This window comes from Limanda limanda, chromosome 17 (assembly GCF_963576545.1).
Source record: "Limanda limanda chromosome 17, fLimLim1.1, whole genome shotgun sequence".
NCBI lineage: Eukaryota > Metazoa > Chordata > Actinopteri > Pleuronectiformes > Pleuronectidae > Limanda > Limanda limanda.
In genome coordinates this window covers 8,873,696-8,899,478 of record NC_083652.1, presented here as the reverse complement: position 1 = coordinate 8,899,478, position 25,783 = coordinate 8,873,696, and the positions used below count along the sequence as shown (strand labels likewise).

Below are 25,783 nucleotides of genomic sequence, written 5' to 3'. Positions count from 1 at the left end.
TTGGGAGACGACTATTGATCTGTCATTCGATCTGTCCGTTCACAGGGTGTGTGTGTGTGTGTGTGTTTGTGTGTGTGTGTGTGTGTGAGGCTCTGGAGTTTTTCATCAGTTCCCGTGCCAACCCAACCCGTGCCCGGCCAAGCTGAACCATCTTGTGGGATTTTTGGCTTTTAATTATAGTAAGAGAGGATTAATTATGGCAGTGGAAACAAGGGGCCATGCATTATTGATGCTATGAGTGAAGGGCTGGAGGGGGTAGAGGGTGCTAATTAAATCACTGCCCTACTGCCACTTCCTCCTCTGTCTCTGCCTCCACCATGTCTTCCACCTGCTACATCTCCAGCACCCCACCCTACTTTCCCCCCTAGCACCCACCCACTCATACTGTAAACACTCACATGGTCAATCACAGAAACACATTTATCTGTGTTTTTCTGTCTTCACGCTCCGATTTCTTTAAATTCTCCAAATTTAAGAGTAAGAATGTCTTTTGCTGCCTTACCTGGTCACGACTCTCACTTCAGTTTCACCTTCAGTGTTTCCTTCACCCACTTGGGTCCGAGCCATGTGCCGTTTGGCTTCTCTCTCCACGGTATCTCGGTTTTCACGCTGCCACATCCCCATTTAGAGAGATCTATCCATTGATCCATCTCGTTATTGTCTCTCAAAAGTGACAGGTTTTGAAATTTGCTTTCATCCCAAATGAACAACTCAGTTTCAATTCCAGCCCCATTAAGGAAGCTCCCACCAGACTGAGCCGTATGCTACAAGCGCCAAATGTGACAGAAGGCTGCCATCTACTGGAATTGAAGCAGAACTGCCATGTTTGTCCCTTTTCTGCACCTTCTGTCTGACAATAATTGTTATCTGCTATTATGCTTTATCCAAACTTTAACACAATTATACTTTTTTTTTACATGGTACACATTAAAACACAGTTACAAGTTATATGTTTTGAATGAAGACTTGAAGGTAAGCAAACAGAAACTAGCGTGTCACTCAGTAGGGTTCATACCTCCGCAAAGGCCCAGCAGTCCCCTTGACTTAGAACTTAAACTTTTAACGGATATAATTTATTTCCACATTTTATTTAATGTTTATATATGTGTCGCTGTATATTGTATTGAATTGTTGAACGAGAGTGATAAGGTTTTATTATCATTATGACACAATATATCAATGAATGAATATCAACTCAGATTTCTCTCTCTTTCTCTCTCTCTCTCTCTCTCTCTCTCTCTCTCTCTCTCTCTCTCTCTCTCTCTCTCTCTCTCTCCCTCTCTCTCACACACATGCACACACAAAATAAGCTCAGAAAGTGTTAAAGGAGAAAAAGGAAAAAACGGGTTTATTTTTGATACCATATTGCTGCTCACGTTAAAACAATCACATCACATTGAGAAAAGAGAGAGTGGAAAAGTAAAAGAACAAAAAAGAGACAGAAAAATAATTAAGAGTTCATACAACGTCTTTCCACAGCCGTTTACTTCTGACGGAGGAGATAGAGGAGGTGGAGGAGGACAGCGTCGGCTGCGTCAGAGCCTCAGCACACACACACACACACACACACACACATGCTCATCCCACAGTTTTTGCAGGTCAGAGGTTAAAAAAGTGTCACACTGGTTTTTTTATATACAAACACTCGCCCAGATGATACAAACAGCAAGATTTATTCATCCTGGGACATGACAGGAAACCTTCTTAAATATACGGAGCCTTATTACTTCAGATCATTTCAAATTAAATTAGACAGATACTAAATAAAAACATTTATGATAATCATTGACTCCAAAACATGAGCGAGAAAGAGAAAGACCAAGTTAGAAAGAGAAACAGAGGGTTTGTGCAGTGTCTGGTTCGAGGCTCTTCTACAGACAGTAGAGCAACAGGACAGAGCTGAGCAATGTCAGATTAGAAAAATAGCTCTTACAACATTCTCATGACACAAATCATGAGCAAGGTGACGATAGAAAAGTGTTAACATGCAAAAAAGATTTCAAATGACATTTTTTGGATAAATGATCAGGGCGTCAGTTCAGTGGAGGCGTGGAGGACACAACAGGAAACCATATTTTAAACAAACTGGAGGTAGCTTTGCCCTTTAAATTGCCTCTTTGTTCTAAGTGTAGCTTCAAAATGAAAAGTGTGGTACGACATGACAACACACTCATGCTCATTGCTTGATAATTATAGACATACATATCAGTGTTGGGTCATTTATAAAGCGATTCTCCACCCAAATATTTTATGTCTATCTTTTTATATGATGGAAGAATAGAACACACTGACAAAAAGGAGATAACAAGTCACACTAACATAACTGATGATTTTAATAAGAAAAAAAACAAATACTTTTGCGTTACTAATTTCATTAAATTGGTAAATTGGTAAAATATTTTATTTGTCAATGCAGAAATAGAGTATGATAAATGGTTTGAGGCCTTTTATGTTTTACAAAATGTCATTATTGTTTTAGTTTTTTTACTGAATAAATCTTCGTAAGGTAAACAGTGAAGATGATAGTGATGAGAGAAACAGCTGGATTACAAACTGCATCATTTCCTGTATCAGTCGTGGACAAATCAACAATTTTATTGCAAGAACGAGGTGAAAACACTAAGGATTCAAACTTTAAGTAGTTTTGTGAACGTTGTTTTAGGCTCGATCTCCACTTAATGGTTGCCAGTCCTGCTTTCTACCACAGGGTGGCAGTGCAGGCACATTGTAATCAAAGGGCTTATGGGGAATGTTGGATGTAAAATGAAGTGACAGTTCATTTAAAGACCTTCAAGAACTTTTGAATTGGTCAGACAGCCTTTGTTTATCATATTTATTATTATTATTGAGCTCGGAGCCTTGAGGAGGAGACCAGTCTGCTTCTAGAGAAGGTTTGGTCAAGTTGACCTTGGCCGACGTGGCGTCTGTGGTCTGCTCTGTCAGAAGATCATTCCTCACCTGCTCATATGTGACACCTGCTCTCTCTGTGCTCCCTTTTATCCACCTGACCCTGTGCCGGTGGAGTACATACAGAAATCTTTGTTTGCCCAGCTCCTCATTTTTCAGACCCCACATGTTCAAACAGACAACAATCACTTCTTTCTCTCCCCAAATCTTCACTTCCCTCCTTTTTCTCTTTCTAGCTCTCAGTTACTCCCCCGACTTTTCTCCACTGTTGTCGCCTCAGTTTGGTCTCTCTTCTTCTCTTCCTCCTCCTCCTCCTCCTCTTCTTCCTCCTCCTGTGCTGCTTGGATCTGCTTGGCCGTCTCGCTCACACTGAAGAACTTGTCTGACTGCCCGGTGGTGGCCGTCTCTTGGTGATCTGAGGAAGCAGAAATTGACGTGAGAAGATGCAACAAAAACATCACAACAACTTTTTTATTACTTTTAATAATTGTATCCATTGACCTTGTTTTAAACTGGAAGAGACTGAAATGAGACCTTATTTTTTGTGCCTGCAAAGTTTACACATTTTAGACACTGGGTTTTCACCAGATGTCACAGAGAGATTAGATAACACCTCATATCTAATTCAACGTTTTTTGTTGTCGTCTGTCTGCGATATCGCGGATCGGGCTCGAACCGTGTCACTTGATTGAAGGAGCAGATGAGGTGTAATCAAAGAAGCCGCAGCCGGGATCCCTGCACATCCTGCTTGGATGATTTGTTTTTCAGCAGAACCTCTACAAAGGGATTTAATGATTGAGCTCATCACCTGGGCGTCTGTATGAAATGCCTCTGTGCTCCTGGGATACAATGGAAAAAACGTAATAAGAAAGCGATTATATCAAAATGTTCACTTCAGCTAAAGATTGGTCTGGTTTTTATTTTTGTTTTGTTTTGTTGGTGATCAAGTTTGCACAGATTGTCAGAGGGATTTATATTTGGCACGAAAACATGAGTTCAAATGGAGGAGAATACTGAAGGATCACAGACTTCACATATAACAGAATGCTGTGTGTTGTGCCTACTAATCCTGTCTGGTTTCTCTGACTGGCAGAGGTGTCGGGCCTCCAGTCAGCAGGCAGTGTACCCTCTGACAGATTTGGGGCGAGAGCTGATATGACACCGCCTCTCAGTGCACAGAGCTTCACCTGTGCTCCTGGTCGACCCGCACAGGAGCTCACGTCAACCTGAAAACTCTTCCTCTGAGAACAGCAGTGTAGCTGTGTTATGTGCCATTTCTTGCATGTGTGTGTGTGTGTGTTATGGGGTGTTATGTCTCAGGCGTTGTTCCACCTAAGCTGATTATGAGCCCCTCTTACAGACGTTTGAAAGGTATGCACCAAACTAAAATAGAAAGGATGAGGGAACGAGGGAAAAATCTAAACTGGATAACAAAGAATGTTTTGAATGCCACCTCAAGTGTCACTAGTGTGAAACAGTTTACATAAACTGTGTTGTGATTATGCCAACAATGAAATTAACTTGAATCGAACTACATTGTTTTATGTTAACGCTCTCCTCAATGCCACAAGATACGGTAGACACAGGCAATGTTGTCACCCAGTCCTGTTTGATTGTGGTTGTTTTGTTTGTTTGTGAACAAAATTACAAAAAAACTACTCGTCAGATTTCCTTAGAACTTGGTTTAAAACATGAGGTATATTTCAAGCGTTCAAATTTGTAGATTTTTAACATATCCTGATTGAAATATGATGTCAAGCGAAATATAATGTGTCTATTTAAATTATAACACTCATCTTGGACAGAGAGAGACGTCAATAAGACATCAACTTGGATTAAACATAATTAGGCCTGTGCTTTATTTTGAAAACGTATTATTATACTTAGTATTTTTTTCACACTGTTCAAGGCTGAAAGGCTTTGACGGCGTCTTGTGACAGGAAGAGAAGGAGCCCGAAATCTCTGTGAGAAATTTGTGCAATAAAAGAAAAAAATCCCCCTTTAGCTGTTCTAACAATGCGTAAAATATCAGTCTGGGATGTTCACAGTGTTAAATCTGATAAAAGATTTGCTATAAATGCATTTTTAATGGTTATTTTGCCCTGATTTGCCCTGACTCCGATAACATTTAAAATCTAATTAGTAAATTATAAGCAGATGATCACACATTCTATCTTATCTTTGGTTTTCCTAAACAGATGGAAGAAAAAAACCACCAAACCAAACCAGTCCTAGAGAATCTAGGTTCAATGTCACGGTTCTGTTCTCATCCCTGTTAAAGAGCCGTGGGCTGTATTTTTCCTTAAGAGAATAAACACAACAGTGTTATCGTCCCTGCCGCCGCTGTGTGCGGTGATGTCGACAGAGAGCCTCCCTCTCACCAGCAGCTTTGGTGGGAGACTTGTCCTCTCTCTCCCAATGGTCATCCTCCTCTTCCCCTTCACAAGGCTCTTCCAATTGAGGGTAGACACCTAGTTTCAGCATTTGTGCCTCAGCCATCTTCTGCACAGCTACACACAGGTAGACACACACAAACAGGGAGACGACCACACAAACACAAGGACACAGGTACAAGGATTGAGGGATAGGTTGTTTTGGTTTCACCACGCTTCCACACTGTCAGTTGTTTTGCTCTTATCGAGCCTCATGGGGGTTATTGAACACGAGCCATGCAGGCAGGACGCCAGTGAAACACATGCACAGACAGACAGGCAGGTCTCCCACACAGATTTTTTTTACAGTAGAGCGTTCACTGTTGTTTTCTATCCTTTCTCTCACCCTTGTCCTCCTTCTGTTTTGCTTGTGCTGCTGTCTTCAGTCGACTACCCGCCCTCCTCTTCTCTCTCTCCTGGCATTGCTGCTGATTCACACTCTGCTCTCCCTCCTTCCGTATTCACTCTCTTCTCCTCTGTGATATCACCTCAACACGCTTCCTCCGGGTCACCTTGGCCTCCTCCTCTTTCTCTCTCTCTCCCACATATTTACAGTGAGGCTGCAGGTCCCTTTTTCTAGGTTAAGGTCGAATGTATGATTATAAATCATTGAGGTATCTTGAGTGTATATATATAAAGTTGATTATGACAGCTCCCTAAAAGTGAAGCCAAAGCATCGCCTCCTGGTGGCTGGCTACACTACAAAGCATAAACCGTGCCTCCATGTTGACAAATGGGACCAAACAAAAAAGTCAAGTCAAATCTAAATAGTAATTTTAGTCTCATCACACTGTAGCAGCGGGACCTTGCTACCACAGCTTTGTCACACCCACAGATTTACAGTGGGACATCGAGGCTGCAGGTCACTTTTTCTAGCTGAAGGTGGTTTATGGGACTATAAATCATCGAGGTAGCCCTCTCTCTGTCACTCTCCACATCTGTGCCGGTGATGGACGGTTTTCCGATGCAGCAATGATTTTTCCTCCTCATTATATCATCACTTGACGTGCGACACAGACCAGCTCTGCCGAAAAGCTCACGTATCTACTTTTTTACATTTTTTTGACAACCACATGCGACAAGCAAAGAGCCACGTACACATGCAAGGGCATGTTTGTGTTCATGTATGATTTTCTGACGTGTGTGTCTGTGTGTGTGTGTGCCACAGCTGTATACACAACTGACTGTAATCCTGGATGATCCAGACTTTCCTAGACGTAGCTGTCGTACTATAATCTCTCTCTTTCTCCCTTTGCCTCTCTGTCACACACAAATATAAAGAACCTGCTGTTGCTTGAACAATAAGAGCAGAAACAAATCTATGCATATCACACATGCCCATGCACCGAATAAAAACAGTAACAAAGGCTTTTAATGCAAAACTACTGAGCGCCTAAAGTCCCGAAGGGGGATATCATTTTAATTCTGTGCACACAAGTTAGCATCTTATGGGTACGAGATAATTGTGTTTTTGTGAGTAGAAGTTATTAAAGGATCATTTTTTATTTTCTGCGAATTAGATGATAACTTGTGCACACAGGTTATTATCTTGTGCAGATAAAAATACCCCCCTTCAGGACTATAAGGGCCCTGTAGGTATCTACCCATCTGTCGCATGTTTTGTTTTCTTTGTCTAATATGAAGGAAGCAAGGACGAGTTTAACTGCAGCGAAGCAAGGTAAAACATAAAGGATGTAAACACCGGGATGAGTCACAAAACACACAACCACCGTATCAGTTCTGCTTTTACTGACCTTTGAGTGATGGAGGCTGATACACGTTTGGATTTACTCGTTTTGGTTTGAGCACTCCGTTCTCTCCTACAACCCACTGCAAACAGAGAGAAACAGGTTTAATTCAACTTTAAAACCTCCTTAAAGAGCCCACTGAGCAAACAGATAATGATAAAAATAATCTGATTAGAATAATAACTTGAGTCGGATATGATCCACAAAAACTAGTTCATTTAAAATGTAACATTCACTTGCTGCTAATACAATTAATAAGCCCATTATCAAGAATTTTCTGTTAAGCTGTTGAATTCTAAGGTCAAATAATGAAACTTTAAGGTTTGAATTAAAACTTAGTGAGTTGGAAAATTGTTTGACACAACATAAATTCACGAAGACAAACATTTGGCAGGATCCAACAGGGTTTATTCACATTTACAGGGTAATAGATCATGCAAAAACCACAGCATTCCACATATCCAAACACAAAAAATGATCAGGTTGAAGTTTTACGGTCAGGATGGAGGAAGCACGGACACCTAGAATAAAAGACATCTTTCTACTTCACCTTTACCTGATGAGTGGACTGATCGTCCTCAGGAGACGCTTGGTCGGCTACTCTGAACAGCGTGGCGGGCGTGGGCCTCCTGCGCCGGATCTGTGGACAAACACACAAACCAACCATCACTGCATCACTGCCAATGCTCAGCACAAAGTTGCATCAGTCAAATGGAAAATGGCATTGACAGTTCATTGCCGGTGAAGGGCGCTTGCTGTGTTGCCCTGACTTCATTGATGCTGCTGCCCAGTTGGCTCGTGGGTCAGCGGCCAGAAGCGAGTTTCAGCGGTCAAAGCTACTCGGGTCAGAGTGAATGCCACAGTCAGTGGAGCAGAGGAAGACTCGTTATGTAACGTTCTGATTCCATCGACCGGTACAGTACACAGTGAAATGAATGAAGTGCAGAACAGAAACGAACTTGATCCGCGTTAAATTAGTTTTAAATCTTTTGATACTGGATTAATTTGGAATAAATGAGCCACTCAAATGATACATAATGTGCCGAGTGTGTCTGATTACGTGAGTGCACTTCATACGTTCATACACACCCTCACAAACACAGAGGCGCCATGGAAACAGGTTTTTGGGACTAAATGATCTGCAGCTCTCAGGCCAGACACTCCCCTCCACTGTTCTGAGTCCTTCTGCCCCCCCCTCACACTGTTCCCCGGAGGCAGGGGCCAGGTCGCCGATGGTCTGAGAGTTAAACCAGGGCCGGGCTGACTCCAGGTCTGTTGCACTTCACCTCCGTCATTTTAAACAGTGAACCGTTTGTCTTTACAGGAATGAATGCCCGGCTGTGCCCATACATCCGGCTGCTGATATTGTGCCCAATGAATGCACATTGTGTGCTACAAATTACACAAGAACTGCTTCTCACTGGACTTTAAAGTAACATTCCACTCAAAATGTATTTTGTGAGTGTCAAGCACTAAACCTTGATGTCTTGAAAACAGACTGTTTGTAACCTTTTAACATGCTGAGCAGGTCTGTGCACGACAACAATCCATCAATTCGCTTTTCCGTTTAACACTTTTAGGGTCGTGGGGGGGTGCAGCCAATCCAATCTTTGCTGCCATTGGGTGTAAGGCGGGATGTACCCTGGACAGATCGACAACTGGCACAGAAGTTGTTTCTTTAGCTGTAAGTCTGAGTAGGTGTTTGGAACATTCTCCAGATCCAGATATTAATTTGCAACTATCATGATAATTGATTCATTCTTTTTTATGTTTAATATTATTGTAAATATCAATATCTTTGGATTTTGGACATTGTTAGTGAATCCATAGCATCCTGATTGCCCCCTGGTGGCGATCTACACTATGAATCATAAACACTTCCTCCATGTTAACAGATGGGACATGGGCCAAACTAAAAAGTCACATCAAGTGAAGTTTGTCATTTCATGTAGTTCTCAACACTGATGTTTGATCAAGCTTCATTTTTTGATAGTGGGAGAACCTGAAGCTGCAGCCGTTCATCTTTTTATACAGTCGTACATTTTTGGGAACTTTGAAATGTGTGTTGGGAATTCCGATAAACATTTTTTGATTATTTTCTGATAATTTATAGCTTAAACATCTCCAGATTAACTGGTTATGAAGAAAATTATTAGTTGCAGCCCAGTAAAGGTTTGCAGCAGAGAAGTTGAGAGTGGGGCCCAAGCACTTTAAAGTTTCTGTAGATGATTTGCTACAGGAAATGTGTCCTCAGTTGGAATTGATAACAAGAGACACCTGTTTGTTTAAGAGCCTCCAAAGTAAACTGCCATGCAAACTCTTTACAAGCTATCTTTGAAGCAAACAGGAAGTGAAGGTTTGATACACAAAATATTTTTTTGGGAACCACTTCAATAACCATATGCTACTGAAAGGCCCTAAGAAAAACATCCCTTTGCCTCATAAAGACAGATTTTATGTGCTGAGCTCAATCCTTTCACTCACTTTCAAAACAAATTTTAAAAGATTTATAGCCGACACCTGCAAAATTACCTTCAGGGAAATTGCTGGACAAAATAAACAGCACAGAGAACACGACCCGTGCAGATGAGCGGACTCAGCAGGTCAGACAAACAAGTGTCCTCTCTGGAGAGATCCAACCTTGACATGAACCTTGTTGCTGCTGTTTACCGCACCACACAACATCGGCTAAGTCGCCTGGCTCTATTTGGTGTAAAACGGCTCTGGAAGGCGAGAGGTGTTTGTGGTCGGTTCCCCTGCATCTCATTGAGCGAGTTGTGCATCACCACAGTGAGACGCGTGTTGCCAAAGCAGAGGCTCACAGGGCGGCGTTGTGGACAGCTGCCGCCGTCAAAGGACAACAACACAATTTAATCGAGCATGGATTTCACCCTTATTTATGACTCCGGACTCTAGTCATGCAACTTCCAGCTTTCCTGTCTTGTCCGAGCCTCTCACACGATCTGTCTCTCTCTCATTTCCCCCCCCACTTGATCCTCCGCTGCGTCTATATCCTGTTTGCTTCCACGTCCATTCCTCGTTTCTTGACAGAGGCAATACCCTCATATCCCTTCCTCTTCGTCTCTCCTCTCCATCACCATACTGAAATCATCATCGTAATCCTTTTCTTTGCTGTCCCTTCCTTATCGCTGTCTTCATTGGAAGGGACAATCCACCGATTCTGACTCTGCCCCTCTACCTCCCATATCTCTCCCCCCTGGCAAGGTGGAGGCCTGGGGCTCCATGCCGCTGTGAACCCTGCTGCTGTCTCCTGCCTGACACCTGCTCACAGCCTTGCAGGCCAGCCCCGAGGTGGATCACAACGAGACCCACGAACCCAGAGGGTAAAAACAGACTCCAGATGTTGCCATGACCAAGTCCTGTGGCATTAAAGCCATTAAACTAGGAGAAACCATGGCATTAATAGCAAATAATGTTAATTGTTTCATTGGTTATCAGGTAGGTTTCTAAACTGTGAATAATTTATTCTTGACTGTTTTATATCATTGTAGATCATATAACCTTGGATTCTGAACAGCACTGATGGACATTTTCCACTATTTCTGGAAATGAATAGATCAAACAATTAGCGCCTAACTATAACAATAATCTGTAGACAAATCAGTATTTTACTTTTCAGTATTTATAAACATAATATCCAAAATGTCAGTTTCCTAATTAAGATAGTATTCGAGTACAAATGTCCTGTTCAGTCTAATCAAGAACAAACAGCCTCCACATCTCTTCTTTCACCCTGTCTCACACTTTTTAAGACTTTGTTAGGTTTCATTATTCTGGTTAACTTGTTTTAGGTTTTGTTAATCTGGTGAAGGCTACTACTGCAGTGGCCTTAATAAACCAGATTTAGGAACGGGCTGTTTGTTTGGCCTGTGGTGATGCTGGTTGCAGCTTTCTTTCCATAACTGTAAAAATGAAGCAGGAAGCTGAATCTGCACAAAGAGAATCGTTGCCGCGGTCGTAATCGACAACTTCACTCACGCTAATGAGTCCCAGTCCCTGCTGCTAGAAAGCGCTGGTCACCTGTTTATTCTAAGTTTATTTATATTGAACGTATCACGTGTCCAAACTGCACCAAAATACAACACTGCACTTCCTTGATCCCCTTACAACACACATGTCAAGTGCGAAGCCGATACGATGAAGAGTTCTCGAAATTTATGAGCCACAGACAGACAGAGCTAACTGTAATTACATCTTAAGAAAAAACATTTATTAGCATTGCATTTATTTCAAATATCCAAAGGGATGTATGTAATGTCCGAGGCTTCAATCTTTATCGTTTTGTCTCTCTTGTGAAATTTATGAAACAAAAAAGAAAAGAAATCCTTTTACCATCCTGTCAGATTTCCTCCATCTTATGAGGTGTCATTGAAAGAGACAGTTGCACAACGAAAAGCTGGGAAAGATTTACAAGACCTGGGTGGAGGTCCTTTGAGACGGAGATAAAAATAGGAAGGATGAAACCAATGGAAGGTAAAATGACTAGGTGGGATAACTGAGGTCATGAAGAGGAATCCTCTTAGACCTACCTGTGTGTGTTTGCATATGTGTGTGTGTCTCGGTAGTCCTGTGAAATACCAAGTCTTGACCTCCTAACCCAGGAAAAGAACAACAGTCCACTTCTCAGATAAGTTGTAAAAAAGGTTGTAAAATGCATTAAATGACACAAGAATATTAATGGAGTCAGTAAAAACTAATCCATGTGTTTCAAGCAAATTCATCCGTCACTGTGTCTCTTTTGTGCGCATTTGAAAAGAGAGTGTGATGGTGGCGCCTGTGGTTGTGACGTGCACTGCTGCTGCATGACATTGGCAATGCCAGATGACATAAACACACACAGTGACTCTAGTAATTTTCCAGCCTTAAAACCCCCCCCACTCTGCCCGACTTACATAATATCGTGTGCGACTTCCTCATTTACGCCAACACTGGGGCACAGTATGTGAGATTAGTGGTGCTGTGCTTCATCCCTCCCCTCTCCCTCCTCTAACCCCCCCCTACGCCCGCCCCGACTGCATCCAAACTCCCAAATCTTCTCCTCCTCCTCCTCCTCCTCCTCCTCCTCCTCTTCCTCCTCCGTGGGCAGCTATTGTTTCTGTACCAAGATCAGTGTGGAAATGAGGGTGTTCTGAGCAAGCTGCTGAGGTGGCCTTTCGGCAGTTCCACAGGTGCACGCCTGCAGCCCCCCCCCCTCGAGAGATAACAGGGCTGTGGTCCTTAATAAAAACATTGAGTCATGGATCACAGCGCAGACGGGAGTAACATCAGCTCCTCTCAAGCGCAGGAGTGAATTTGAAAAATGTGCTGACTCCGCATTGAAGAGGTGGAGAGAGAAACCTCTACTCAGATATAAGATAAGGATTTTCATGTAATCCCCTTTTAAGGATTTCCTTTAAATTGTTGTTTTGAAAAACTGACATGTATATGACAGTTGTACTTTATGTCAATCCAATTTAATTGAAGGCAAAAAGGTTAAGTTGCCTTGATAACTCCAATATGTTACTCCAATATCTCACTCAGTGCTTTGTGTGTGTACATGAGTCATTGGTAAATGTTGACTTTGCACTTGTGTGTGTGTGTGTGTGTGTGCACAGGTATGTGTGTGTTGGCTCAGCACGCTCTTGCGTAGCAGCCCGGCAGCAGATCAGCCGATGTGGGTCTGCTCCCCGGAGGCCTTCACCTAAGCTGGTGCTGTCGCGGCCCCGGCCTATAAAAAGCAGCAGGAGTAGGACAGTGTAAACTAGATCGGAGTCGTCTCTGGTGGCTCGGTGGGATGAGACCCAAAGGCTCTGAAGCTCCTGTCCTGCACCAGCGTTAACAGTCGAGCATCTCCGGGGGGAGTCAGCTGAGCATCACAGATCCCTGTTCCCTGTCAGATCCATCCCCTGTGTCCCAAAGCACTCTATTATATCCCACCAAGCTCTGGGAGTGAGAGGTGGGAGCGTAACCACATGAAGCCCGCTCTCTCTCTCTTCACATCCTCCAGCTCCGGATGGATAGATATGGATTTGTAGGAGATTGATTTGTGGAATCTGACCACCGGCGCATGTACATCACCAATCGGGACACACAAAAGAAGCAGTAGCCAACAATTACAGCATCCGGATCGAACTCAAACCCATGTTACTGACTTGACTTCTTCCCCCGACTCCTTGTGCTTTATTGTTGCAGATCCAGGATGATCTGCAACAATGTGGTGACACCTGATTGTGGATTATGATTACAGCTAGATTGCTTCAACAAACAGGCTTGCCCACATATACCACCATTACTGGCAATACCTCTATCAATTACAATTTGAATTACTGCTCCTTTCATCTTAGTCAGACCTGTTTCTTTGAATAAAAACATTGATACACTTATCAATTTACAGTACACACTGTCTTTTCTCATGAATGTGGTAAATATTGTTATTCTGTTGATGTGCTCACTGTGTTCAGCGTTAAAGGCAGAGGACGTCACGTCTCACTGAGCCCTATGAGACCAATTCCGATCGGTGAATATTGTCTAAACAAATACATTTTGATTGATTCAGTGATTGAAATGATTGTCATCCAGAGTTAGTGTATAATCGCTTGTGTTTTGGTCTGAACTTCTGAGTTTGCTCTTTGTTTTCATTGTACAGGGATTCTGTGTGACTCAGTTTCCAACAGAGGCAGGATGACTATATGAATTGTTATGTGAACTCATGAATTTCTTCAGCCCCCTGCTTTATGTCTTGAAAGGCCTCCTCTTGACAACCTCTGGTTCCTCCACCGAAAATACATTTCCCTGTCTCTCCGTCTGAGGTTTTCTCATCTCATCTCCGTCCATTTCTACTCCATTTTCATTCCCTGTCTCTGTTTTATTCTCCGTTATCCGAGCAACTCAATTAAACAGAGTTGTTGCCCTTTTTATCCGGTTCGTGCCGTGCCCCCCCCCAACCCCCTCTCCCCAGCGAGCCTTTTAAAAATGAAGTGGCAGAACCCCTCGTGGTGCTCCCGAGTGCAATCCAGCTATGAGTTCAATAATATAATAAGCGGAAAACCCATCCTTCATAGTATGAGCATTGTTCTTTTCTCTCGCTGTGTTTCTAGTGCAGACAAATATGTTTTGTAAGTCCAGATATAAACAGTGTGACGTTGTATTGTCTGTGGGATACATTCCAAACATGTTTACCCTCTAAAACATTCATGTGTTTAAAAATGCAAGAGTGCAATAAGTGGTGGCTCACTCGAGGTTTCATTTAGCAAATTACAGTACAGTACACAACTTCATAATTAAAAAAATTTGTGAGCAGCCGCGTGTGTTTTTGTTTGCTACCTATTTATATACTTATTGCAGTGTTAATTGGACATCTGCATCTCTGCTTGCTGTTTTGTGTGAGAACATATTATGACTGGACACTTGGGAAAAATGCACCCACTGTTTGCAGTTTTCAGGATTGCTCCGTCCTGGCGAAGCCGACAGACAGGATGTTTCCATAAGCATGAAAAACAACCAACCAACGGCTTGTGTTCAAATCTATCACATGACGAATCGCTCTGTCAGACACCTTCAGACAGTGCTCATGGTCAAAGAATGTTCAAAGTATCACAACTGCAGCTCATTGAGGTCAAATGTCTGTTGAATACGCATCATTTCACTGATTTATATTCAAATTAGCTGAATTCCCATAAGTGTGAGATGCTTCTGCATTCACACGACACTTTTGTTGCCACCTTCGGCTCCACCACTGGCTAACTGAGCAAACAGATGGCTGCAGCCAGCATCTGGAGGGGCTCGCTGATGACCCCAGATATAAAATGTAATTATGCTGCAGCCCACTGGCAGAAAGATATTACACTCACAACCACCCCCTCTTTTCATTCTCCTTCTCTTGCTCCCTCACAGCACCTCCTCCGGCAATTATGGAATTAGCCGCTTGGAGTTTTCCTGCCTGTTGTTCAAGAGGCTGCTGAAAGAAGGGTTCACCATCTCAACGTGTCTGAGATAATGTGCGAACGGGCTGATGACTGACAGGAAGCCACCTGCCAGGCCCCGGTGCACGGTGGAGCGGCTCACGGGGCGAGGTGACAACAGGGGAGGTGCCAATCAAAGGTCTCACAGTGACACAGTAACACGACTGAGAGCGATTATTCTGTTCCTCTCGTTCGTGCACTTAAATTTAGGGGCGTCACATTGTGCCGCTCACAATGAGCAGTTCCGGAGGTCAACAGCCTGGCACAAACAGAGAGCAGAGTAGCTATAGTTACTCATCTTTCCTGCGTCATATGTGCCGACAGGTGATGAATGCAAAAAAGGTCACAGCGGATGGTTGCTGTGCAGCTCGCAGCTCAGTGCTAGGATGCAAATGGAATGTATTAACTCAAGTGGCTCACTTAAACCATCACTTCAGATTGTTTGGTTATTTTATCCAATTATGACCCTGATTTATTCTCACTAGGTAGAATAGGTTCAAAAGGAATAAAAACACCTTTTATTCCCTCCACCTAGGAGGTTGTTTCTTCATCCCTGTCACCAGTTTGTCTGGGATGTGGTTTAAAAAATACAGATATATGAATGTGTGTTGTGTGGTGCAGTTAATGACTGTTGGGCCTTGGCAGAGGTTTACCTTCTACTGAATGTCATTCTATTGAGTGAATACATACAAATAAATGGTTTCTTGTCCCAGTCAGGCAAACTATTTATTACTGTGCTATTTCTGCTTTGAGCCGTTCCCTCCTATGACCTGGTGCGCCCTCGTGCCAGCTCATTAAGTTGCAGCCAGATAAACACGATATAAAAGTCTCAACGACTGCGTCAAAAATCAGAGATTACAGCAGGCGTCGAGGCGATAACATAATGCCGTGTCTCTTTCTGTGTTGATGAAACACGGCTGGAGAGCAATCCCATTTGTTTTGGGTCACGCCTCAGCGCTCCTCTCATTATGCCGATATTGGTGGGACCACCGTGAGGAGGAAGGCAGGACACCGGCCTCGGCCCCGGACCCTGAGAGTGAAATCCCCAGGGAGGGGGGTGGGCAGCTCGGTGTCCAGATCCTGACACGGTTGCAGCAGAACACTGTGACGTCGGTAAAAAAATCGGCTCCATATCCTGTCCAGCTCTCATCCCCCTCCCGCCCACCCCCCATTTCTCTCCCTGCTGTGGCCGTGCTGCCCTTCTAATCCTCTGCCTCTCCGCTCATCACAGATATGGCTCCTGCTGTTGTTGCCGCGGCCCGGGGTTAAGATGCGCTCAGATTTCTCTGCACGATTCACAGAGAGAATCGTGCACACGGAGATGAATGACCACGCATTAGGGGTGATGTCTCTCCTCATACCCAGACTGACTCTGTTTGATAGACGAAGATCCCTGAATCGACAGGACAATTTCTGAGTGGGATAGTGACACCAACAAAGAGGATTTGTTGACAATGATGCTTCAGTTCATGGGGGTGTGCTGCTGCAGGGTGACTGGCCTCCGTCAGGGTTTGTATAGCGTCCTCCCATGTGCCTGAGGTGCAGGGGCATTACGATGCACTTTCAGCTCACTGTGTACAGTGTCATCATGTGACGAATAACTCCGCCCGTTCTCAATATTTATGTTTTTTAACTGTTTACACATGACACACATCAATGCATCCACAAGCCAAGCGAGGAGGATGGATTGTGCGGTTAACACAACTTGGCTCACAGTGAAACAAGAATGATTCAGTTGAATAGAAAGGCTTTGTTGCATAGAAGCTGCGCTGCAAAAATAAAGTTGTGAGAAAGAAAAACTTTGGGCTTCAGTGTTGTGGATGGATAGAGGCCATGAACATGTTGACCAGAGACATTAGCAAGTCAAAAGGCCTGGACTGTCAAAAACTGGGAGGGACAAACTCATACGCAACCTACAGCAGACAAGGACCCATTGATTGTGTCCAAAGTGCAGTCAGAATCTGTGTTTTCCAGCTAGGCAATTCATCTTCATCAAGTTATTTGTCTCTCACATTTGGTTTTGGCCACTAAAAACATCATCAAACTGCGCTAGGCCAGCAACTTTCAGACGAACATGAAAACACAAACACACAAAAATAAAGGTTTTCATACAACTGACAGATCACGTCACCGGAGATGAACTGCGTCAGCCGGTGACGGGAAAGATCACCGTACCCTCTTGCCCAGTCCCAGCATGCTTTGTGCCACCCGACAAGATGTTCTATCAGGGACGGCATGTTGACAGTCCCCCAGTCTGCTGATGTTTACCCACCAACACACGCCGCATCAAAGGTCGCTGTTTGATGTTTAACCCAGGGACTGGACGGGGGATGGTTGGGGCGGGGCGGGGGGGAGGGAGGATGAAGGATTGGGTGGGGAATGTAAATCGTGTCCTCCATAACCCCGTTTGGTTTAAAATGGATTAATGCGAAAAAGTGTCGCCATTGGAAAAGCCCTGGAGAGACTGATTCGCTTTTGTGCTTTGATATTCTCTTTTTTTGGATTTCTGGTTTGCCCGACGGTTCAGAGGTGGCGTTGAGTCGAGAGGGGGGGGAGAAGCTCGGAGAGACGGCTGCAGGTCGCGTCCACGTCTGCACCGTGACCCTAATCTCTCTGTACATTATGCACATCACCCTACGTCACTCGCAAAGAACGCAGGATTGGTGTGAGGGTATAAAGTGGGGGGGGGGGGGGGATAATAAATACAACCATGTGCTGTTTCTGTGGCGTCGCAGACAACAACAACAACTCTGCCCATGAGCTCTCGAATGTGAAGATTACAAAGGAATGATTATCTGAAAAAGCATTCATTTGGTATAGGAGGGTTTCAAAAAGCAACTCAGATGACTGGAAACAGTCACGGGACTCAAACGTGCAAACAACAAAGAAAAGAAAGATTATGATGACAAATGAGTTTTTGGAGGATAGAAAACTCCATCCATCCATCTATCCATCCATCCATCCGTCCATCTATCCATATATCCATCAATCCATCCATCCATCCATCCATCCAACCATCGATCAATTCATCTAGCCATCTGTCCATCTATCCATCTATCCATCTATCCCTCTATCCATCTATCCATTCATCCATTCATCCATTCATCCATTCATCCATCCATCCATCCCTCCATCTATTCATCTATCTATCCATCCGTCCATCTATCCATATATCCATCCATCCATCCAACCATCGATCCATTCATCTTTCCATCTTTCCATCTATCCATCTATCCCTCTATCCCTCTATCCATCTATCCATTCATCCATTCATCCATCCATCCATCCATCCCTCCATCTGTCCATCTATCCATCTAACCATCTATCCCTCTATCCATATATCCATCCATCCATCCATCCATCCATCCATCCATCCATCCATCCATCCATCCATCCATCCATCTATCCATCTGTCCATCTATCATCTATCCATCTATCCATCTATCCATCTATCCATCTATCCATCTATCCATCTATCCATCTATCCATCTATCCAACCATCGATCCATTCATCTATCCATCTGTCCATCTATCCATCTATCCATCTATCCATCTATCCATCTATCCATCTATCCATCTATCCATCTATCCATCCATCTATTCATCTATCTATCCATCTGTCCATCTATCCATATATCCATCCATCCATCCATCCATCCATCCATCCATCCATCCATCCATCCATCCATCCAACCATCGATCCATTCATCTATCCATCTATCCACCTATCGATCTATCCATCTATCCATCTATCCATCTATCCATCTATCCATCTATCCATCCATCCATCCCTCCATCCATTTTCCTTTAAAGGTCGTGGGGGGAGCTGGAGCAAATCCCAGCTGACAGTGGGTGAGAGGCGGGTTCCACCGTGGACAAGTCGACAGCTGGATATATAACATTAAGACCATCAAGATAATCCAATAGTAACCTCCACCAAAGGAGTTATGTTTTTGTTAGCAAGATTATGCAAAAACTACAGGACAGATTACAACCGAACGTGGTGGCAGGATGTGGTATTGGGTCTTTCTTTAGCATTGTGAAGATGTGCGTCTACATTTTGGCTGATTTCTCAGAGAATAATTCATGGATTTTGATGAAATAACTTAATCTTGGTTTAGGGGAATGCTATTTATGAACGGGTTTGATTTGGTGCAGATCCAAATCTAAATCTAGATCTAGTGAATTTGACCGTCATATTTCACTAAGTGGGTGGTAGAGATGCTCCTCTGTTGTTAACACCAAAGAACATTCAAACATACATATCTACCAACTATATAAACAACTTGTCCAGTCCGACAGAGCTGTCCATTAAAGTTGACCTTCAAGACGCCGACTGCGGGGGAGCTCTGGGCGACATAGCTGTGCGGCTCATCTCCATAGTAACAAGCCCCGGCAGTCCAGTCGATAGCAGTTTGGGGGTTTAAATGCCATCGGAAACAAACACAGTGAGGAGTTATGGCGTTGTAGAATGGTATAGTCATTAGCCACTCGTTAGAAACCACAGACTCGTGGGCGACAGTTATTGCCGTGGGAGGACACGGCAACGAAATGAGTGTCATTAACTGTTGCCTGCCGCCAAACCCACGCGTCCCTGGAGACCCCCATCAGCCCCTGGTCGTTGTTATCTGCTTTTAAACACATATAAACACATCATGTCCTGGACGCCCATTCAGAATCCCATATCCCCCATTTGTTGCTTTGTCGTAATGATCAACATTCATCCATTTGCATGCATTCTCCCATACAAACAAATATTTAAACAGTTTTTTATGCTCCTGACACACATCCTGATGTTTGCATGAGTTAACAGTAGCACCGAGCGGACGCAGCTTATATGCAACCTATCCGAAGGTGAAGTCTGCTGGAGCCCAGCCAGCAAAAAAGAGCCTAAAAATAGCTTTTCACTGTTTGACTATTGAGCAACGAGGTCCTCCCCAAACTGGTGGGAAGTGAAAGTTTTTTTCTCATTGTAGGAGCAGCTCACATATGGATGAATCAATATCCTGTAGTTTCTTGGAAGAGACAACAGGCATCAGAGCTGCGGAGGGGGATGAAGATTAGCAAGGGTTTGTAAATGTGAGTCGTGTGAAGCACAACATTGTTTAATTGACTCTATAATTCAGTATAAGTGTCTCCAAAGAGGTGAAGAGATAGGGCGACTTGTTCTGGGACGATTCACTTAAAAAAAGATGGGATAAAGCAACAAAACCCCCATGATTCCAGATGATTTGCTTGGAGTAAATCGCAACTGTCACACGGTCTTTGCTACCATGGAGAAAAAGATTTATTCTGCGTTATCTACAAAAGAACTTGTGCTGCGGTGATGATTCTGGAGCACGATTGCAGGCGACTGTAGTTCATTAGAACTGCTTTTACGCAAAGCTGTGAATCAGGGACAGACACGGAGGGAGCTGGCCCCACAGACAGGTGAACCCAGAGAGCAGGCTGTGAATCTTCCTCTCTTTCTCTCAGCTTCACATGGGCCACTTTAGCTTCATCTCTCTCTCTCTCTCTCTCTCTCTCTCTCTCTCTCTCTCTCTCTCTCTCTCTCTCTCTCTCTCTCTCTCTCTCTCTCTCTCTCTCTCTCTCTCTCTCTCTCTCTCTCTCTCTCTCTCTCTCTCTCTCTCTCTCATTCCCTGTTCCATCTCTCCTTAAGCTCTCAGGAGGGTCGAGCCATTGGCCTGGATCTAGCTCGGCACCAAACGGTTCTATACACTTTGGCCCACTTTCTCCCCCTGTTCTAAAATAAGAGCCAACCACACAACAGCCGAAAACCGAACGATCAGAGTTGATGAAGTTTCAATGAAGTCAGTTAACAGACATGCATGTGGCAAAGGCTGGTTCTAACAAAATATATGACAGATAAAGTATTAGCAGTTGCAGACATAAGACACAGAAAAGTTCACCGGTTTGATGCTGCTGCTGCTGTTACAACAGAGTGATGTGGCTCTAACCACAAGATAGTGAGTGACTTTAGTGTCAGTGTCACTTTGTCAAACCAGTCAAGATGAGACAGCAAGGCTATAATCTCATGAGGTTACAGAGAGAGGGGGAAGTGTCATCATCATTTCTCAACTGTGCGGCAGATCAAGACAGAAAAATCCAAGACTGCATGAGAAACTTGTCAAAGATTAAACTACGCAGAGAGGAGAGGTGATGGAAGAAAATGGAGAAAGGTACTTAATGTAGCAAATGGATTTTTCCTTGAATGACCGGTGGGAGTCAATGTGTAAAAAAGACAATAAGAAATTCAGATGGAAGACACTTCAACACAAGACCAAGTCAGAGCTGAGAACTTAAACTAAATCCTCTGCTCATGGGTCAAACAGCAACAGGACCCCCCCTGGTCTGCTCACCATCTCCACTTGCCGAGGGTCCAGGTTGGGTGCTGCAGAGGATGGCATGGCAAAGTGGATCTTCTTCCTCTCCTTGTGCTCCCCCTCAATCTCGGTCGGCTCCATGGCTCTGGATCCCTGGGGGTCTGACTCCCGGTGGAGAGAAGGGGTCGCTGCTGAAGATCACACTACAAACCTCCCTGGAGAAAGTTCCCACTGCTGGGTAATTCCCACTCCTGAAAACTTCTTGTTCTTCTCCTGCCTCGCTCCTTCACACCCTGACTACTTCCTCTTCTCTTGGAGAATACATGAAAGTAAGCAGATCTTCTCTTTTCTTTCACCACCTGTATTCTGTCTATCTTTCTATCTCTCCCTGTCTCTTGCAGTTGCCTCCCCTGATCTCTCTCCTCCCTCACAACCTGTGCAGCAGGAGTTGAATGAGGCTCATGGTCGGATGTTTCAGTGAGGGAGAGAAGTGGGAGGTGACGGAGGGGAGGGGCCGAGGGGCCGAAAGAAGGCGGGGATGTGAGGGCTGGAGAGGAGGGGCCAGAGTGAACATAGTGGAGGAGAGGAGAAGAGGATGTTGCATGAGGTATGGGGAGGGATGTGTTTTTCTGTCTCTCTAAGCTGAGGTTGATTTGTTATCAGGAAAAAAAAATAATAATCTCATCACATCAGCTGAGCCTCTTTTGGCCTCTATTTGTGAATGAGAGATTTGTGCTGGGAGAGGGAGGGAGGGAGGGAGCGGGAGAGCAAGGAGGGATAAACAAGAGGAGGGATGCAAGGGAGGGATGCACACGGGCGTCCAGCTCAGCTCAGCTCACGCTCCTGACAGCACTGGATTTATTCAGAGTTTAATATGTGATGCTAAACGGCCACTGGTCTTCAATAAAAGCCCCAGAAATCCATGAAATGCTAACAGAGACAATATGCCATTAAAATGTTGTTGTTTTTTATCCTGCAAACAGCAAGGCATCTTAAACTTAGGGACACAGAATGAAAAACTGGTGTTGGATGTGGAGAGAGAGGAGGCAGGTTGTTGATGGCGATGTTAAAGTGAGAGAGAGAGGGGAAGCTCCAGCTGTAGTTTCAGGGCCTCTCTGTTATTTCGCCCTCTGCACATGGCCGAGGGATTTGGACGGCGGAGAGCATGTGGAATTGGCCTCGGGGCAGAGTTGAGCGTTGGCACGGGCTGGAATGAAGGAGATATCTGCAGTGGATCTAAAGGAGGAGGAGGAGGAAGGGGAAGAGTACAGGTGGCTGGAGGGGCTTCGTGGGCAGAAAAAGAAAAGAAGGTCAAGGCTGAGCACGACTGCGTGAGTCCAGAAACACATTCAACAACAGCGTGTTTATCCCGCCAGACGCAGCGAGCTGAGCATGCCAACGTGTTATTTCTTCACCCTTTCCATGCGGGCGTGGACGAGGGTGAGTCTGGGTGTTTGACTCCGCTACAAAGCCACTTCTGTCCACAGCAGGGCGAAGTGAAGTGCCGCCCCCACATGCCTGCAGGTGGCGGCTTATTCTTGCGCCTCTCAGAAAAACATGAGCCCTGAAAGGTTGTGGTTTTCGTTTTATGACAAAACAAAACACAGAGTGCTTAGTCCTGAAGAAATTAAACCGTTTTCACTCACTCGCTGCCATTTGATTCCGATCCAGTGAGGTTGTGTAAGGTGACGTGTGTTCGGGCCGGAGTTGTGCAACGGTTCAGGAGGAATGTGTAATAGGCTCTGTTCAAGAGGGCGACTCACTACACTTCTGTTCTTTAATGAAACACGGCTGAGAACATTGTGTCCTGTGATCTTTTATTTAAGCCTTTTGTTGCGAATCAGAGACGCTTCAATTAGTATTGAAGGCACCGTGACTGAGCAGGATATATAATTACCACAGGGGCACCCCAGGGCTTTTGTTCTCCATCTTCTATACAAATAAATTGCATATTCACAACCCGATCTCTGTACAAACACACTTGTTTGGTTTGTGGTCACTCTGTAACGTCATGACACAGAGCTGATCGGCTGGTGTCGGGTCAGCACCAGGAAGACACACACAGAGCAAAATTGCTTTGGCCCAGATTTGGCCAACACCCGTCACACAGCCATCCGGCCCACATACCGCGTGGCAGGATGCCGCTTTAGTCTGGTCCACTCCTGTTTGCCAGATCTGGGCCACAATTAAGCCTTAGCAATACCCCATGTCAACCAAAGGTGGCCGAATAAGGTTTGTACTATTTGGGCAAATGTTCACCATCTACCACATTTGCCACTTTAGGTTCACATCCAGGTTACACTTTGCCTGGCGCATTTATATTTGCAATTTTACAAGTGGGCAACTTCAGTTTCACTTCCATTTTGTCTCGGCCAGAAATGCTGCCTCATGAAGTAGATCCCATCTGTGCTCCTTGTATGCTACCTGGAGTCCCATCTGCTTTCATCTACCAGCAGTCAAACAGGACAAGCATGTGTTTCAGTCAGAAACTTAGTTTTAAATTTGTGACATAGGTAAAACCATTAAACACTGGGACACTGGTGGGAAATATTTTGAGTTTTACACGTATGCTAAAGGACTAAGTAAAAAAAAAAGGCAAGAAACCCAATGACAGTGGGTTGATATAATATCCATGAGGATAAAACGACAATGAAGATACGCGATGGCTTAAATAAAAAACAAAGAGATTTTATTTAACAAAGTAGTAATTCTCATTGAACTAAGACAACTTATTCAAATAATAAGGCCGACAAGAGCTAAATGCCAGTCCAACAAAAAAGAAGAATAAATTAATAATACAAGAATTAAAACTCAGAGGAGGGAGCTCATACGAATGCCAGGTCGAGCAGTGGCCAGCTGCCTCCACTTCACTGATGGCCTCCAGCTCCACCAAAACAGGAAACTGCATCACAACACAGGACACACACACACACACACACACACACACAAACACACACACACACACACACACAACAATAACAACGCACACAGACGCCCTGGCACAGGCCCTGAGGCCGTCATGTCTGCTTCGGACTTGCGTCACCTCTGAGCATCATGTCAGGTTGTTGTGAAAAGGTGAGCTCTGTTTTGCCACATCTCACACTGACGTCAGGTTGTCCTGCAGAACACTTACACAACATTTCAGCTGCTCAGCAGACATCAAACATCATTTCCTGCGGGTCTTACGTTTCTCTTTGAGGCAGTATGTGCTGCCACTTGGCATTTTCTCAGAATTTCCAAACTATGTCGCTCTTGTATTGACATGTGCTGACCAGGCCCGGCGTCTGTTTGAAATTTCCAGGTTTGGATGTTAAAGTTTCTTCTATTTTCGATTTCAACTTTCCTTGTATAACTTATTATAATAAACCAAAAGAGTTCGGTCCACAATCCCAATGAACAAATCTTCGAGGACGAGCCAAGATTAAACTAGAGAAAACTTTAAAATAGTCAAACGCAGGCTGGCATGGTAAACAGAAACAGGAGGATCAGCTGTGATCGGAGAGGAAGAGGCATTTAGTCTCCAAAAATAATCACAATTCTCTGGCAGAATAAAATGCGTCTTTCAGGCTCAGTTTGAGAATTTACTGGGCAAAGTAAATGCAGATAACTACAAGGAAAAATGTATAAAAAGAAATAAATAAATCTGCGGTTTAATCACATTTGTTCATGAAAGATCCTCAGAGGTTGCTGGAACAGAAAATTATAAACATTTTTAGCACGTGTATTAGTAACACAAGAGACTTGAATCGTCAATTCTATTTCACTGAAAGATGAGTTACAAAAGAAAGACCATACTGAATATACATAGCCGCTGGATTAGAGCATCAGAAAATGAGATTTAGGGCGTCGGCAAATGCGATTGTTTAAAATTCAGACAACAAATTCGGTTCTCTGGGAAATCTAACAATATTTACTCCTGGGGGGCCGACATGTCCCGTCTGCTCATCATCTTTAGCTTTACCAGAGCGGTCGGGGTCAGATTGGAGTCAAATGTGAAACTGTGGGTCGTCCGGAAATCTGGATATGCTGCTAGCTGTGAAAATGGGTTTTTAATCTTTTTATTTGTCCTTTATCTTACCATGAAATTCCAATTGAGGTACGGAGTCTGTTTCCTGTTCAAGATGGACCGCGAAGGAAACATAAAAGTTTTATAATTTTTCAAGCAGACACCGACACATAAAAAACAGACTTAAACCCAAAGAATAGATTAAAGCACAAACTTACACAGAAATCAACGTCAAAAATGCATTATGGCAAATAAAAAGCATACGTTCAGAGAAGCTACCTCAGCATCATCTTTTAAATCATCTTATTTTAGTTGTATGGCTTTATTTAATCAATTGTCTTGCATTAATTGAACACTGCATGTTTTTTTTGTTTTTCTGTGTCTTCAACTGTCAAATCTACAAACT

General features: G+C 43.9%; 1 protein-coding gene across 2 annotated transcripts; it reads right to left on the bottom strand.

Moving 5' to 3' along the window:
* Positions 1 to 1,321: 1,321 nt before the first annotated feature.
* On the bottom strand, positions 1,322 to 21,829 carry ppp1r1b (protein phosphatase 1, regulatory (inhibitor) subunit 1B). 2 transcript variants are annotated; one of them, XM_061089328.1, is made up of 5 exons: positions 21,408 to 21,829; positions 7,638 to 7,727; positions 7,094 to 7,169; positions 5,289 to 5,417; positions 1,322 to 3,322 (listed from the first exon to the last, which is right to left on the bottom strand). In XM_061089328.1, the coding sequence occupies exons 1-5, from the start codon at positions 21,510 to 21,512 to the stop codon at positions 3,147 to 3,149; spliced, it is 576 nt and encodes a 191-aa protein (XP_060945311.1). In that variant the 5' UTR covers positions 21,513 to 21,829; the 3' UTR covers positions 1,322 to 3,146. The 2 variants fall into 2 exon arrangements, with proteins under 2 accessions (XP_060945311.1, XP_060945312.1); XM_061089329.1 differs by having other exon boundaries at positions 7,644 to 7,727.
* Positions 21,830 to 25,783: the final 3,954 nt, after the last annotated feature.

Excerpts from the sequence above, each read along its gene's own strand:
- ppp1r1b (XM_061089328.1), bottom strand. The coding sequence starts at position 21,512 with ATGGAGCCGACCGAGATTGAGGGGGAGCACAAGGAGAGGAAGAAGATC. Across the intron at positions 7,728-21,407 it reads ACCCTCGGCAAGTGGAGATG|ATCCGGCGCAGGAGGCCCAC; the intron begins GTGAGCAGACCA and ends GTTTGTCCACAG. Across the intron at positions 3,323-5,288 it reads GTCTCCCACCAAAGCTGCTG|ATCACCAAGAGACGGCCACC; the intron begins GTGAGAGGGAGG and ends CTGCTTCCTCAG.